Below are 17,541 nucleotides of genomic sequence, written 5' to 3' on the forward strand. Positions count from 1 at the left end.
AAATATTACGACATTGTTATTATGATACAATTTATTAAAATAAGATACCTAAATAGTGAAATTTGGAATTATTATAAACTATGAACGTTAAATAGCGACACCTATAACCCTCAACTTCTGGGTTCCTCTTGCGTCGGATGTTCATTAATCGAATTGGCTGACGTTTTGCCAAACAACCTGTTGGCTTCTTTAGAGCTTGACTAAAACTGCCTCGCATTCGACTCTGTATCTGCTTATATAATGTTTGAGGAGGGCGGAGCTAAAAGAACGGGGATGAACATTGTCTCCGATGACTAATTCCCATATTAGTGAAAGGAAAAGGCCTGAGTCGTTAACATTGTTTGGCTGCTAACAGATTCTTATATGTTCTAGGATTTTTCGTTGGTAGAAGAATTGATATTTTTCATCCGGTCTCTCCAATGTATTCCTTGACGCATATGAATGGAATGCTCTAACCTCTTTTTTTATTCGTCATCCGAGACAATGTTCATGCCCCTCTTTTAGCTCCGCCCTCCTCAGAGGTACAGCAGGTACAGAGTCGAATGCGAGGCACTTTCAGGTAGGCCCTGAAGAAGCCAACAGGTTGTTTGACAAAACGTCAGAAGTTTCTTTGAAATGTTATCGTTAGTCAACCTTGTATGATGTTTTGATTTATTAACTGAATAGAAATGTTCGCATTTGTAAGTACTATCAAACGCACTAATCAATCTTGTGAATTTTCTAGGCAGCTGAAAACGGTCTACTTCGAAACATTTTTCATAGAAATTATATAGCAAACTGAGATATCGGTGCTCTCGTCTAATGATGCAATGGAAAATAATTCAAAACCAGCAATACGATTGGTCAATGTTGTTTTTATAACATTCGCTTTTATTTATATACGTCGTCACAAACTAATTTTCCAAATTCATTTTCTTTTCCAGGACACACTGTAAAAATTCTAACATACACTCTTTGGTTTCAATGACCAATTTTAAACTAACAATAAAACTAGCTTTCTTATCATTATCATGATGTGGACTTTGTTTATGAAACATCTGCTGCAGAAATGGAATCATTACACAGCAAACGAATAGGCTTATTATCGAGTAAAAATAAAAATAATTCTTCAGTACAATTTTGTTGAAACTGACGACCTAGTTTCTTAGTTTTCGCTTGATAAAAGAAATAATTAGTTAGTATGCACTCAAGATGGACACAAAGTCACACACACAAGTTATCAACTCAGTAGTTCAAAGGAAACTACTAAAATTGAACCAAAATCAATAAATAAATGATCTACAATCGTGTAGTGAGAAGCAATAATCTTTTGTGGCACTGCCACTCGACTTGATTACGTGATTATTAGTAAGTATTAATATTAAATCTTGTGCCGGGGGTTGCCCACGTGTGGTTTCGAGAAACACTTACAGTCCGTACGAGCTGTTGATTGTCAGGGCGGTTATGTGAGTGGGCGGTTCGCCGTTGTTCCACGGCGTCAGGCACACCAACTGCGCTTGAAACCCTGGCGATTTCTTCTGCAACCCCGTCTTCACTTTCAACGTCGGTCCCTCCTGTAAAATAACCTCCAGGTCAACGCCGCTTACCGATGTGATCGTGCTACATTTGCTACCTTTTTATTGTCAAAGTCGAGCATGTCCATCTTGGTACCTGAACCCGCGCTGCCGGGTGCCGAAAATTGACAGTCGGGCGATATTTCGTCTTCAACGACTTCGTAGACGATAGGAATTTCCAGTACCGTTACCTATACCCAGCGAAGAATCAATCAATCGAGCAATAAACCAATAAAAGACAAGCATTTTCAAGCATTTGTCAGTACCGACCTGTTCCATATATAATTACAATTATGCGTTTCTACCCGTGCCACTACCCTGGACCGATTGATTTATTGGTAAAAAATGCCCACTATCATATTCTTTTGTATCAGCCAAGACAGTGTGGGCTTGTTTGACAGACCGGACTATCTGATAGTTTGAACATAGGACACCACAAGGCCCATTTCCATTTTTGACCTATATAAACCATGATATGGCGATTGGTTATCTTGGCTGATCATGAGATGACGAGATGATATGGTTATTTATAATTGGTTCAGTTCAAACCAACTAATACTAAACACGGATAAGAAAAAATATTGTCTTTTCTCTTAGATATCTGGATGGGGACGTGCTTCGAAATGAAAAATTTCCGACGAACAACGTATAGAGAACTTCTTAAGAAAACTGTCCTCAACTATTTATGCCTGAAAAATTATCGTATGCTATACTTGTATGGGGTGATAGTGCACAACCAAGCTGAGTGTTTGCAGAGTTGTGACAGTTTTGCAGTACAATGCTGCTGACACACAATCGTCTATGGAACTGAATATACTGACTTTGCCATCTGTTTATATCTTTAATATCATCATATTATCATCATACACAATGCAAAAATAACATCAACCTACTTTTTTTTTAAATGAAGAAATCAATCCAACATTTTTTAGCAAACTGTCTCATGTTACTGGGATGATGACTAGGAGTATGACAATCAAACCTTTCGAAGAATCATCACAAAGCAGAAGATCAGTCATGTATTCGCTTAGATTATGAATACTGCATATTACAAACATCTTTTAAGGAGTTAAATTTTAACACCTACGACACAATTGCTCCTCACGGTAGAGAGTGTCGATAACAGAGTCCTTAAAATGGAAAATAATACAAGAAATAAAGCGAGTTTAGCCATCAGTGCGACATTGTTTGCATAATTGAAAGGAATCCTTGACATGGTCCATCGGATTGAAAGTCGGCTCACCTCCTCACTGCTCTCGCTCTTCTTATACGTAAACAGGATGACGTGGCTAGATGCGCCGGCGATACACATTTTCCTAGATTCGGGACACAAGGAAATCAAGTGAATGGCGAACGGATCGTCTTCCGCGTCTAGCGACCTCGTCTTGGGCTTCTCGAACACTTTGGTCGTTTTCAGCTTGTACAAGACCTGCAGCGTGCCAGCACTGGCGTCCCAGAACTTTATGCTGCCGTCTGCGTGACTGCAAGATCAGGTAACGATGAAATACTGGCAATGTAGATAATTATAGTTTGCAAATTAAAAATGATATCCCTTCTGATGGTCCCAGTCTTGCATGTTAATAGATAAATAGGTTTTTATTCTGAACTACAATTTAACAAAATACAAACAAAATTATAAACTAAACTAAAAAATAGAATAGATTGGCATTGACATTTCATCTTAAGTGGAGAAAAAGAAAACTATTTACATTAAATAATTAATAGAAAAATATAACAATTATGAATTAAACAAATAAGTTTGAATTAAGGACTTTTAGAGAGTTTTATTTTTATTTGTTTATTTTTTAATCCTAACTACTCTTGTGTAGTTGATAAACACAGTTCTGATAAAAGAGAGTCTTTTAAGGTTCTTTCAAACTGTGACAAAGTTTCCCGCTTCTGTTTTATGTCTAGGAATTCCGAACTTATGAAGGTATCTTAATTGGCGGCCATTTGGAGGCAAAATTTTGTTATACAGATAGCTCGGTTTTTGTTTAATACGATTTTATGAAACACTTAAGCTGCATTGAGAATTCTTCTCCGTTTCATATTCAACCACTTGATCTTATTACAATATAATTTATGAGAAATATGTTTTCTTCATCTGACACCGCAAATAAGTCTTAGCAATGAAATTTGCACTACCTAATTCTTCTTATATCTGAAGAATTTAAGCGGGGTATATACAACTCCGTACTTAAATCTTGACAACACTAAAGATTCGCAGACGATTTTTTTTTTACTTTAATATTGTCGAACCTTATACACGGTGTCCAGAAAGGGGGGGGGGGGTATTTATATCGGCGTTGTCAGAGGAACGGCGCGATTGGTGAGGGGGGATAGGATAGCATGCTTCGCCATTATTTGGAGATTCAGGAAACATGGAAGCGTACCTGGGAAATCATCGTGTTTTTTGCATACGCGCTTATTGTCGGTGATTCGATAGTGTCAGCTCAACGTTTATATCGTGCAGAATTTAATGTACGGAAGGCACCGAAATACGATACCATCCGAAAATGGATTCGAATGTTTGAGAATACCGGTTCGAGTGTGAAAATTCACCAACCAGGTCGCCCACGCTCTGTTCGAACCCAACAAGCGATTGAACAAATGAGAGTTTCAGTGAGTCAAAATTCTTCTCAATCAGTTCGTAAACGAGGTCAAGGCCTTAACATTAAAAAATCGTCGCTGCACACTACTTTGAAGAACGATTTACATCTTACAGCCTACAAAATTCAGCTGGTGCAGGAACTGAAACTTACCAACCATCCTCTTTGACTGAATTTTGCAAATAAAATGCTTCAACGCTTTCTAACGTTTGAAAACATCCTGTTTAGTGATGAAGCGAATTTTCACTTAAACAGGCACGTAAACAAAGAAAACTGCCGCTTCTGGTCCAACGAAAATCCGACAGAAAAACATGAACGACCACTACATAGTCCAAAGGTTATCCTGTGGACTGCCATGTCTGGGTCTGGCGTAATTAGGCCGTATTTTTTGAAGACCGACGAGGGCGACCACTTACGGTAATTAGTGAGCGGTATTGCGTCATGTCAAGGAACTTTTTGGCTCCACAATTACAGGAGTTTGAAGGTTTTAATGGGGAGACATGGTTTCAAAAAGATGGGGCGACTTGTCACACTTCAAACCAATCGCTTGCGGTTGTCACCGAGAAGCCCCGATCTGACACCCCTTGATTATTTCATGTGGGGATACCTTAAGCAGAAAGTTTACGCAAATAAACCACGAATTCTACTGCAACTGAAGCACAACATTAGCACCGAAATGGCCGCCATTTCCGGAGATATGTGTAGACGCGTGGTGGCTCATTTCTGATTTCGTTTAGAGGAATGCCAGCAAAGCGAGAGTCAACATTTGCACAACATACTCTTTACCAATTTATTTTCCAATATCTTCTGTAAAATTTAATATATATATATATATATATATATATATATATATATATATATATATATATATATATATATATATATATATATATATATATATATATATATATATATATATATATATATATATATATATATATATATATACCTTCATTATCAACTTTTATAAAAATGTCTTGTTCGCGGAGTTTTTTTATTTTTCTTTGTTAACAAAATCATTAAATTAGTTTTTTGGTATACATCTTGAGAGAATGGTTATTTAATCAATTAACAATTAACAATAGATATGTGCCTACTTCCCTGGTGAAAAAAATATATGAAATTCAGTATCATCTGTCTAACATGTTCTCTTTATACCTGTTCACAATTTTTGAAATATTCGGAATATTTAAAATGAGGTAGAAAAACAAATGAAAAACGCAAAAGGGTGTACGAAGTATAAGCAAACGAAAAACTTACCCCGTTAGTATGACCTCCGCGTAGCTGCAAGCCTGGGCGGACCAGCTACCCCCGTTGATGGGCCAATCCATTTCGGAATAGCCCTGTCGCTTCATGGCGCCGGCCCTCCCCCACCGAGTAGAACGCGGGTATGAGGTCCGCCGGACAGTCGGCTAAGTACGTGCAGCACGTCACCGGAGACTCGTGCAAGTCCATCGGATAAGGATTCTCCAAACAGGGGAAGCCAGGAGTTTGGAGGTCCATTACGACCAAATCGTTTTGGAGGAGGGCTATTATCGCGTAGGGTTCTTGCATGTCTGGAAGAGAGGTAATTTTACATTGAAAAACTCGAAAATACAGGGCAAAAGGAAAAAAGTATTTTCCAAAAAAAGTCCTTGATTTTTCGTAGCCCAATGTGGAACATACAAGCACAATACACAAAGATGTCTTCTAAAAATGAAGATGGTGTAATTAAGACAAGATCCAGAATATTCTACCACGCTGTGGGCCTTAATGGAATAACAGTAGTGATATCTCAAGTCAATATTATAGTCCCGACGATACCAAGATCACCTTTTGATCATTTGGGACTCCATGACAAGTAGAATTCTGCTAGATAACGAATGTGAAAGCTTTAGATCGATTTATTTATATCATCAAACATCAAAACTTCTAACGTCTAGGAAATACAACACATATGAGATGTGTTTAGATTCGAAGGAGAGACGACCAAGGAAAATGAGAGCTATTTTCACATTATAAAAAATATTTTTTATGTAACTTTGAACGAGGAATCATGTTAAAGATACTACCCACTCAATATTTTCCCTGTTACTTTTGATGAAGAAATCGAATGAAAAACAAAACCATGTGCTATCTTTTATTATCTCCTCCTAATTAAAATGATTTCAGACTGTCGAGACTAAACCCTTTGAACCTATCTCCATAAATAGTTAGATGGTTATATTTTTTAATTCAGAATCGAATGAGATTCAAATTAAGAATCTAGAAATAGACGACATAACAATAGATGAAATTCGAAAAACTTTACAAGATTCAAAACATGGATAAACATTAGGGCCTGGAAACATTCCTATTGAACTAGTGAAAAATGGACCAGTGATCCTACACGAAACAATAACCAACCTAATTAATAAATGGGGACACAATCCAAAACCGTTTACGACTACAAAAGGCAAGGGTGCAGCTTATCACCAACTTTATTTAAGATATACATTCAAGAAGCACTAAGCAGTTGGAGCAGTTGGAGATCAAAAATTGTGAGAATGTGAATCGAGGTAGAACAACTCAATTTTTCGCTGATAGCGGGTGATGAGGACGATGCAGACTATATGCTAGGAAAATTGGAAGACGAATATACAAAATGGGGTTTAAATATGAAAAAAACGGAACACCTACCGGTTGGCAGCAAAAATGAAGACCCTGAACTTTATATAAATAGAGTAAAAAAATGTAAACAGTATAAATATCTAGGAAGCATAATTTCAGAATACGGAACAACAAAAGAAGACATAAAAAACAGACTGCAACAAGGAAAAAAAGCTGCAAGAATTTTAAACTAATTGTTTTGGTCAGAAAAAATAAGGTTAAATACAAAATTGACAATCTACAAAGTTATAGTAGAGCCCATTCAAACGTATGGATGTGAGTGCTGGTAATTGACGGAAGACGGGAAAAACAAATTGATACTATTGAAATGGACTAACTGACAAGATCCTGCAGGATATCTAAAACACAACATATAGGAAATGAAAACATACGACGAAGAACAGGGCGAGTATATACGACTGTAGAGAGAATACAGACAACACAATTACTGTGGTACCGACATGTGATGAGAGTGGAGCAGGACAGGTGGTCGAAAAAAGCACTACTGTACCAACCGCTAAATAGAAGAAGAGGAAGACCCCTAAGGACCTGGAAGGAAAGGATAGAACAGAAAATGTCAGACAGAGCTATTCAGGAAGACGAGAGTAGAATCGAATGAGGCCTTCAGATATGGGTTCTTTAAATCAAAAATCAAGATGGTGCCCTTTTTTCACGACGCTCATAATGTCAGCGTTTTATATGAATCCATAAAAGTTAGAGTTGAGTAAGGTAAGTTAGAGTAGGAACTCTTGATTTGCAAGCTTTTTTTGAACGGAAGTCCACCGTCCATCGTCCACCGGCGAAATCTCGAGATCCTGAATACGGAGGACGATCAAGTTGCGTATTTCTACTACTGGAAAATATATTATTGATTTAACCACGGCGAAATGTGTTGGTGAACTATTGTCATTAGTATGTAGGTCTGTACCTACTTACCATGATTTGCACAAGGACAGTAAGAACACACACACACACACACACACACACACAGATTTCAGCATGTTTAGACAAATAAAAAACTATAAAACTATAGTTTTAAGTTAGAGTAGGGAATCTATAATTTCGAATACGTTAAAAAAAAGTTTTTACAAAGCCGGTTGAACGGTAGATGGTTGTGCACTTACCGCTCGCATAAGGAGATTCGCATAACGTAACGAAATCTACAACGTTGTGCTCCATTTCTAACACGGTGGTGGTTTTACTATATACAACGGTTACGCTGGGCGTTCTACCGGCTTGGTCGTAAGGCATCCCGCCCGAAAATATCACATACGATTCCCTAGAAGAGAGAGAGAGAGAGAGAGCGAGAGATTAGAAAAATCGGTCGGGCATCTATGTTGCTATCTTACCCTGATCTGTTACTCTTCCATTCTATCTTATGTATAGGTTTGCACTGTTCGGGTTTACCGTCTTTATTCAGCTTCGCTGAAATTTAAACGTTAAATACGGTTAATACGAAAATTTGTTGCTTTGTCGACTTAATCATTCTTATCAAAACAAACTAATGCTTTTCAAAAAAACTATTAAAATATTGCACTGAAAAAAAACAATGGTATGAGATGCGACCGGAAAGTATTCACTCTCATGTTAGAGATAAAGGAAAAATTACTTATATTTTACGATACAAAATATTGTGTGTACCTTAACCGCAGACCTTGGCTGGACCCATCCCAACAGATGTTTATTCTGCATTAAGTAGGTCTTGCCTGAGATGGACCGTAACAAATATTTGTAGAATCTTAAAATTTTTATTTGAAACGCAAACGGACCGCTTTAAATTTGATTAAGCATTGATGCTGCGGGTTATTTTCGAATAAGTAGAAGCATTTATTTTAACATCGGGTGATATGTATCGTTCTTAAGGATTCAATCTAAATTGCAATATGTTCGTATATATTACGGAGGTATTTGATTGATGATCTATTCTTAACACCTTTCACGGGTGTTGACGTTCGATGCATTATTTCGTCAGTTACGAAAAAAGATTCAGCTGGTTGCGATGAAATTAATAAGACACAAGAAGAACAATACCCATTTAATTTCTAATCACCGTGGAATATCACTTCAATCGGATTTTTCCAAAATATTCGCAAAGTGTTTTTACGTGTGGCTCGATGCATTTCTAAAGAAGGAGCAATTTTTCTCGAATTCTCAGTTTGGTTTTCGCAATGGATTATCTACTCAACACTGTTTAGTTTCCTTATGTAATCAAATACTCTTGAACCTGGATCAGAATAATAAAACATTATGTATCTTCTTTGAGTTTAAGCGAGCTTTAATGTGCTTGATATTAATTTGTTGTTGAATAAGTTAAATAATTGCGGTATACGGGGGAATAGTTACGCCTGGATTGCCAGACAATTATGTTTCCTTATATGCAGATGATACTGCTATGGCAGTGACAGTAATTTGTCCTGGATAGGCCAAATTGAGTACGTATTAAGCAAAATGGTTATGAATATTTTTGTTATTTGGTGACTGCGGTCGGGTGTGGATCCTCAGCTTTTATTATTGTATTATTTCGGATATGTTCAATCTTGCTTATCTTACGCTATTATATGCTGGAGAAACTCTTCCAGAGCTAGTGAAGTTTTTGTCCAACAAAAACGTATTGTTCGAACAATGTCTGGGAAGTCTCGTGGTCACTCTTGTAGAACCCTGTTCCCAAAATTAAATATTTCAACGTTTCCCTCTCTCGTTATATTAAATAGCATAATTTACATAAAGAGTAATCTATCTAATTATTGCACTACCAGAATTCAAGGAGATTACAATTTTAGAGCTAATCTTAATTTGCAGGTGCCAAGTCATAAGTTAGCCAAAGTACCAATACCAATAAAACTATATAATAAGTTGCCTTTGTCGGTCAGAGAAATATGGCCTGTCCATTTATTTAAGCACAAATTAAAGCTAATTTTGAATAAGAACGTTTCTTATTCTATCGAAAAATACTTTGATTGTAGTAATGCCGATCTCTCAGTGTGATATACTTTGACGTATCTGTTTTTAAGGTTTGTATTTTAATGTTCTAATGCATTTTTTTTACTTGTTGACATTATCCGACTTTTGTTAAAAGTCAATGGAAATAAACACTGTTATTATTATTATTATCCTTCCAGTAAATACGCATTTAAGACTCTGCAAGGCTGTTTTCACTGGATAGTTCAAAGGCTAAAGGTAAGTACCTGTACTCCATTTATCTTACAGGTAAGTTTGAAAATAATTATTTTGGTCTTGTGTGCCTGTCGATTAACAACATTCTTCTTCTTGTATTTTTGTGTCTTCTACATAGTTCTTCGATTTGTAAACAACAACAACAGTCGTTTTTAAGACTATAGATTATAATCGCTTTTAGTTACAGGTACGTCCTAAGACTACAGGTAAATATTTATTAAAATCTTACAATTCAACATTTTTTGAAGGATCCTGTTTTTTAACAGTTTAAAATGTGGAGACCGTAGAATGAAGCAGATCTTCCCCTGTTAAAAGAAGACATGGAAAACAACGCGGAATTTGAAAACGAAATGGAGATGGTAGTCGAACCTAATGACGAACTACCTCAGAAAATAAAAAAAAAATAAAAAATATCCATTTGCCTTCGCATGCGGGCAGTAATAAAAAGTAGCCAAAGGTAATGACGGAGTTGTTTGTAAAAGCACTATAATTCTTGCCCAAATATACTACAAACTACAAGGGCTCGGATCACTAAGGCTCTTATTTATATGCAAAGAAATTGATCGAAAAGTGGAACGTAAATGAAGTCATTTTTATTGATCTACACAATATTAAAACCTATTTACGAGCTTTTCAAACATATTGACTTCTATCATAAGTTATAAAGTTAAAGGTTCAATAGTTCTTTCTGCTGAAAATTCTCCACTCAATACTTTTTATGCATTAGTTAAAATTTTTAGCTAACACTTCACTTTCTTTGATTTTAACATTTCTATAATATAATTGCGAAATTGTATTCTTTTGCAATTATTGTTAATAAAAATTAAAATTTGGCTTAAGTCTAGATTAAGATAAATTCGATTTGCTTCTTCAATTTTTTATTATATACTATTTGAGGGGGGCGAAGCTAAAAAAGGGGATGAACATTGACTGGTTTGGTTGCCTATAAATTTCTATGAATTATAGGAGTTTCTTTGGTAAAAGAAACAAGACGAAAAATATTAAGTAGCTCAAAAGCAAATAAAAGAGCTTTAAGACTACGAAAAATGAACTAATCAGGATTTGCCGAAAAAGCTGAGAATCTATAGAAATCTATAAGCAACCAAACAATCTTGATGGCGGTTCAGGACTTTCCTTCCTTTTACCAATATGTGAATCAGTCATCAGAGACAATGTTCATCCACCTCCTTTTGCTCCGCCTCCCTCAAACAGTATATAAGCAAGTACAGGATGATTGGCGAAAGGACAGCAAGTTTGATTTATCCACAATTAAAGCAGGAGGAAACCACAAGATTTTTTGTAGGACTGCGTTCACCTGATTAATATAAAAAAATCAAGACGCTTCAAGCATGGTCCCTCACCGCGTTACTTCTGGTTTTGGAGGCAAGGGGACATTAGAAAATGCTTTCTTATATGTTTGCTTTAATAAATACTTTTTTCATATAGTTAATTAAATCGCTAGACAGTGGGGACTGATTCCTTATTTCCTAGGCGATCCTAGTGACTCCACGAGTAAAACAAGTGCAGCGAATTAATTTAAGTTAAAATGTGTTGGTCAAAGTTCCCTCAATGAATCTACAACTAAGAACTAAGAAAACTTTTCAGCAAGAATACCTACTAATAAAGTTTGCCACATATCCTCCTCAAACAGCTGCCGTTTCATTAATAACTATAAAAATTAAATTATTTTTGAATTGTTTCTGTATAAGATTTATCTATATCTACATTTATGATACTTTTTAAGGCAACTTCTGATGCGAGCAGTGCCTTACACAAATAGAATCTAAAGGTGTCAGAATTGGCTGACAATACCCAACGAATAGATGCCTGCAGTAAATTTTGCGAATTTCGTTTCTTGCAATTCTAGTCTATTTCGTACTTTTTAGAATTTGAGATTGAATAAATGGTTATTTTATGCAATATTTAAAAGAATATATTTTTTTTAATTGTCAAACAGTGCTTACCACTTTACCACAAGATTTACAAAAAAACAATCCACTATCCAAGCAAATTTCCGCATCCACTTCAATATTTTTGAACACATTTCGAACTCAAACTCTTAAACTCTTTCACAGATTTTGCACCGGCAAATAATGGGACTAACGACTTTTAGGGAAACCCGGAAGTTCTAATTACTAATTGATAAGTCACATAAGCCTAAGTATGAGAGTGTTAAAAAAAATCACGAACCAAAAATTAACAATACGTAGCATCGACCTTACCGTGAGGTTGTGAAATGTGAACGTATTTTTGATTGTTCTTCAAACTCCAAGTGGTCAGGGTGCCGTCGGTGTGTGAACACATGAACTGTTTGCCCTCGTAGTGCCAAGCGATCGACCTCAGCTCGCCGGTCAGCCACCGCATATCGGTGCTACGGTTTCGCAAGTCCCAAAGGACTATTTGGCCACTTTCGTATCCTATTAATAACTGGAAAAGTCGAATAGGGGTGATCACTTCGAAAGAGTCGACGAACGTATAAAATAAACGCAACATTTTCAAGTCGAACCTAAAAGACTTTTCCCTCTATGTTGTAAACCATCTCTAAAATCTTTTTTCGAATTTTTCAGTCGGTTTAAGTGTTGCCTGTCCAATTTCTTTGTCGTTCACTCTACGTTTAAACGCTATTTATAGTAGAAGATAATACATTATAATTTAATATTTCGCTGAAATGAAACTGTTTTTTTTGAGATATGACACTATATTATATAATTGCAGGGGTTAATTGGGCCCCTAATTATAAAAGGTAAAGTCTGAAAAATATCCATCTGGATATAAATATTTTTCAAAAAGTCAATTGTTTCAAATTAAACAGCCTATATAAGAGTATGCTATCTCTCGAGGTTTAACATGTTTAATCCAATGCAATAAAAATCATCTATCGACTTTCGCTGCTTAAAGATATTGGTGTGCAAAAAAGTGGTTTACTTGCGTAAAACTATCCAAAGCACATGTATAAAGTTTCAATAAGTTCAGTAATATCAAATATGCAATACAATTCCTGTATTTGAAGAAACCGAAAGGCTAGAAAAATTCCATTCCAGTTCATAAAAAGATAGAATTGAAAAAACTGCATCTATTTTTAGATAACTAAAAAACTCTCCAAAAACATCGCGAATCACACTGGAAAGGATTGCGAATTTGACAAAAGGAAAGTGTTGAGGTTTCACATTTCTTATTATCGGTTTGACTTGAATTTGGCAAATGAAATTTAGCATATCAAATAACTTTCTGTTCCGTTTGAGTATGATTACGTCAAGTGGACCCCCCATATACGACATGATCATAAAAAAATAATCTTTATATATTTTTTATAGGTGCTTATGATGGAAAATTTGATCCCTCAAACGATTTCTTAAAGTTTTGATTTTAACATTTTTTTTATAAAGAAACTTTTAAGCACGTTTAATTAAAAAATGGATTAAAAATCAACCGCAAGCGATAAATCTATGAAATTTTCAGCATCTATGGTCAAATGTCTATACTTATTGATGGCAGCGCGCCGGGCGCCAAGCGCGGTGGAGGCGCCGCGCTGCCGAGCGTCTCGAACTGCATTGAAGGTTATATCAGTGATAATTTAAAATAACAATAGAAATATTATTATAAAAATTATTTTATTATTATTTATGTTATTTTATTATAATTATTATTACTATTTTTTTTTAATAATTATTTTAAATAATAAAACAAACAAGCTTAAATAATTTAATTGTATATTTGTCGTGTTATTTTTATTCATTTATTTTTTAATATATTTTTTTAAATAAATACTTTTTCATCCTCTGAAACGAGCCTGCATTCTAGTGAAAAAATTTCCAATGGTTTGTAATAATGAAATTGGCGAGTATTTTTTATTGTAGTTAAGCGTTCGAATCGTGGTTGGTATTTTTTTAAAAAGAACTTTGGTTCTACTGAAAAAAGGAAAGTGGGGTTGTTATATGGTTATTTTTATCACGTTGGAGATTAGCACGATAAGCTTGTCTTTTTACACTTCCTGCTAAGCCATCACACGCTCCTTTGCCATGAGATGTAGCGAAAAAAGTCCAATCAGCATCAACACCAAAATTTTTGTTTATGATTAACTAAATTGGCAAAAATATATTTAAATAGTGATTAAAACTAATTTTTTAATCACATAATTTCATAATTCACTCGGCCCATTTTAAATCGCAGAAAATATTATTATTACAATTAAAAATTATAATACTAAAATATTAACTAAAAAAACACAACCCAACAACACTTCAGCTTTTATTTTTAATAATTATTTCGTGCTTTGCGTATAAACCTATGTCACGAATAGACAGGAATGACTTCTAAAATGATTTTGTTATTTACTAGGATACGCGAAAAAACAATGAAAATCGAAAGGGACCGGTTTCTCTTTTGTTAACTAAAGATGTTGATGATGAGTGTTGACTAGTAAATTTAAATATAACAATTTACTAAATTACCTAGAAAAAATAAATAGAGACCATAACAGTATTAAAAATTTAAAGTTGGTTATTTTTTTCTAAATTTACACTGTTTGGTAAAAATATAAATAAAAATTGATAGCATTGTTTATAATATTATTAAAAAAAATAAAATTTTGTTAATAATAATTATAACAAAATAACATAAATAATAATAAAATTTGTTTTATAATAATATTTTATATTATTATTTTAAATTATCTCTGATAAAACCTTCAATGCAGTTCGAGATGCTCGGCAGCGCGGCGCTTCCACAACGCTCGGTGCCCGGCGCGCTGTCATAAATAAATTCATTTTGTTTATACTAATGACGAGCAATGAAATTTTCTTCCGGAATCTTAACATTAAATGGATAAAGCATGTGACCGATAAAAAAACAGGATTTTTTTTACCAAGAAATCAGTTAAATTTCATTTGTTAACTTAAAAGTTAGTTAATAATACGAAAATAAACAAATAATTTTAGGTAGTTAATATATTCTTTACGTATAGGCATTTGACCATGGATGCTGAAAATTTCAGAAATTTATCTCTTACTGTTGATTTTTAATCCATTTTTTAATTAAAAGTGCTTAAAATTTTCATTATAAAAAAATGTTGGTAAAATCAAAATTTTAAAAAATCGTTTGGGTGATCAATTTTCCAGCATAAGTACTTATAAAAAATATATATATAGATTAAATTTTTATGATCAAGTGGTAAATGGGGGGTCCACTTGACGTGATCTCACTCATTTAGCAAGTTTAACATCCTTTAACGAAATTTTAAATAACCACCCCTAATAAATCACTCAAGACTTAAAACTCGATTGAGTTATAAAAACCAACGGAAGCTTTTGAAGACACAAATACTACAACACAAACCGAGAGGTACTTACTTTACTAGCGTCTAATGGATTATCACTTAAATGGACAATTGCTCCGGGGTGTGTTTTTCTGGTGCTGAAACAACGACATACGACGTCGGTATAAAAAGCTTAGCGCACGACCTTACTCACAGTTCGATAGTTTTGTTCCAGTTGATCACGTAACCGGAAAGGGAAAAACTCTCGATTTGTACTATGTGAACGTTGCCCTTTTCCGTGCCCACGTACAACCATTTCGACTGCAGGGGTAGATTCATGCAAGTGATCCTGAAAACGATGTCGTTATTGATAACGATATTCGATAGACGCCCGTCTGATGCTCGCTCACTTCTCCTTTTGGAACTTCAAACTTTGCACTATCTGCGGCACCTTTTGCCTAAAGTTCCACAAGTGTAATGTGTCGTCGGCCGTCGCCGATATCAAGGCACCTTCGTTAACGAGAAATTGGAGATGGAGAACAGCCGCGGACCCCGGGGGGCCTTCCATGTCGTGCCGCATGTGAACGTCGACCCCTGGCTGACCCAAACTACTCTTACGGTTAAGGAATGTTGATAATAATCACAATAGTCATCCGTTACAAACCATCCAGTCCACAGGGCGAGCTGATTCTTTCAGAATAATAATAATAATAATAATAATACACAATAACGCGTTTTACCACAAACCGAAACTCAATTTTACGTACTCGACGCGTTATTGTGTGTTAGTGCAGTACCGAAGGTTCCAATCAAGAGTTTGATAATAATAATAATAATAATAATAATAATAATAATAATAATAAAAATCAAGCTCTTCGCCGATTCCAGAAACATCTAGAGGATTTACTTATATGTTTTGGTCAGTTCAGCAACGATATCAAGTTGAGATTCGGGCTGAGTAAGTGTAAGATGAGCTCTATTGAAAAGGGCAAAGTTGTACAGCGTGAAGGGTTTGAGGCAGGATCGCAGGGCCTTATTCCCAGCATGGAGGAGACGGAAAGATACAAGTATCTTGGGTATGCGCAGGCTTTGGGAATAGATGATCACGACTCTCTGCTAAAAACACGTCTGGACGGAGACAGAATTGAGGGAGATCGACGTCATCACGAGGACAGAATGCCGTAAGAACTGCGAGTAATATCCTTCAACCAGTCCGGACTGACCCAATAACAATAACGCTTATTTATGCTATTTGTAATACATATTTGTAGCCGTAGGCTGTTCTTGTTGGTTGTTCAATACTTTTTAAGTTATTTTGGTGCCCTTTTTCCGAAAATAAATATTTTTTAAAACAAAGTTTACTGGATCAAAATTATAATTCGCGTACACCACCCAAGATCCAGTTTGGAGAGATTGCACCTACCTCGGTCGCAGGGAGAGAGAGCTATAATAAGCGCCCACACTTCGCACTGTAGGTAAGTTGATAGCCTCAGAAAAGATTCACCGTGGGATTATTCGTACTGATCGACGTGTGACCCCGCTTAATTTAGCGGATAGTGTATTCGACCCGTCCTCGACAATGACAACCGTAGCCCAGTCTAAGGCAAACTGGACAGGAAAAGCGCTACATGGTCGGTACCTAGCGACGATTGAGGGTGACCGGATGAATACCGTCGCCTCCGCGGTTTTTCTGCGTTCGGGCGGTTTGTTCCCCGAGACTGACGGATTTATCTTGGCTATCCAGGATCAGGTCATGGCTAAAAGATCATACAGAAGCCGAATACTTACAAAAAATGTGGAAAGTGTGGTGTGCCGTATTTGCAGAAATGTAAAGGAAAGTTTGGACCATTTAATGGCAGGATGTGAAGTATTAGCTCATAAGGCTTACTTCGACAGACACAACCAAGTAGCTAAGATAGTCCACCAAGAGATCAGAGTGCAGTACATGGGACTAAAAGATACGGTACCGTACTACCTGTATCAGCCCCCAACCCTTTGCGAAAACGAGAGCGTAAAAGTATATTGGAATAAACCCATTCTCATGGATCGCCATATACCAATAAACATCTCGGATATAGTCTTCGAATTAAAAGATAAAAAAAAGCTTCCATCATAGACGTGGTTATACCACCGCCTAGCAACATATCGAGGAAGTATACTGAGAAAGTCAATAAATACTTGCCACTAGCGGATGAAAAAAATGTGGAGGCTACAGTCAGTGCGAATAATACTCATTGTTGTCGGGGTGACGGGCAAGATCTCAAAAAGCTTACGCGAAGGACTTCCCCTGAGTTTGGGAAACCAAACCCTATGCAAAAGGCAG

The 17,541-nt window shown here is 35.8% G+C and overlaps 1 protein-coding gene across 1 annotated transcript in view; it reads right to left on the reverse strand.

Annotated features, from left to right (window-relative positions):
- The window catches only part of LOC132701730 (syntaxin-binding protein 5), a 315,174-nt gene that overhangs the window by 54,590 nt on the left and 243,043 nt on the right, over positions 1–17,541 (reverse strand). Inside the window, 11 exon segments of the mRNA XM_060669880.1 lie at positions 1,411–1,553; positions 1,613–1,744; positions 2,797–3,034; positions 5,423–5,532; positions 5,534–5,718; positions 7,915–8,069; positions 8,140–8,215; positions 12,187–12,391; positions 15,313–15,376; positions 15,433–15,567; positions 15,629–15,826. Coding sequence (XP_060525863.1) covers positions 1,411–1,553; positions 1,613–1,744; positions 2,797–3,034; positions 5,423–5,532; positions 5,534–5,718; positions 7,915–8,069; positions 8,140–8,215; positions 12,187–12,391; positions 15,313–15,376; positions 15,433–15,567; positions 15,629–15,826 — 1,641 coding nt within the window.

Source organism: Cylas formicarius, unplaced genomic scaffold (assembly GCF_029955315.1).
Source record: "Cylas formicarius isolate icCylForm1 unplaced genomic scaffold, icCylForm1.1 PGA_scaffold_5__7_contigs__length_24384050, whole genome shotgun sequence".
Lineage (NCBI taxonomy): Eukaryota > Metazoa > Arthropoda > Insecta > Coleoptera > Brentidae > Cylas > Cylas formicarius.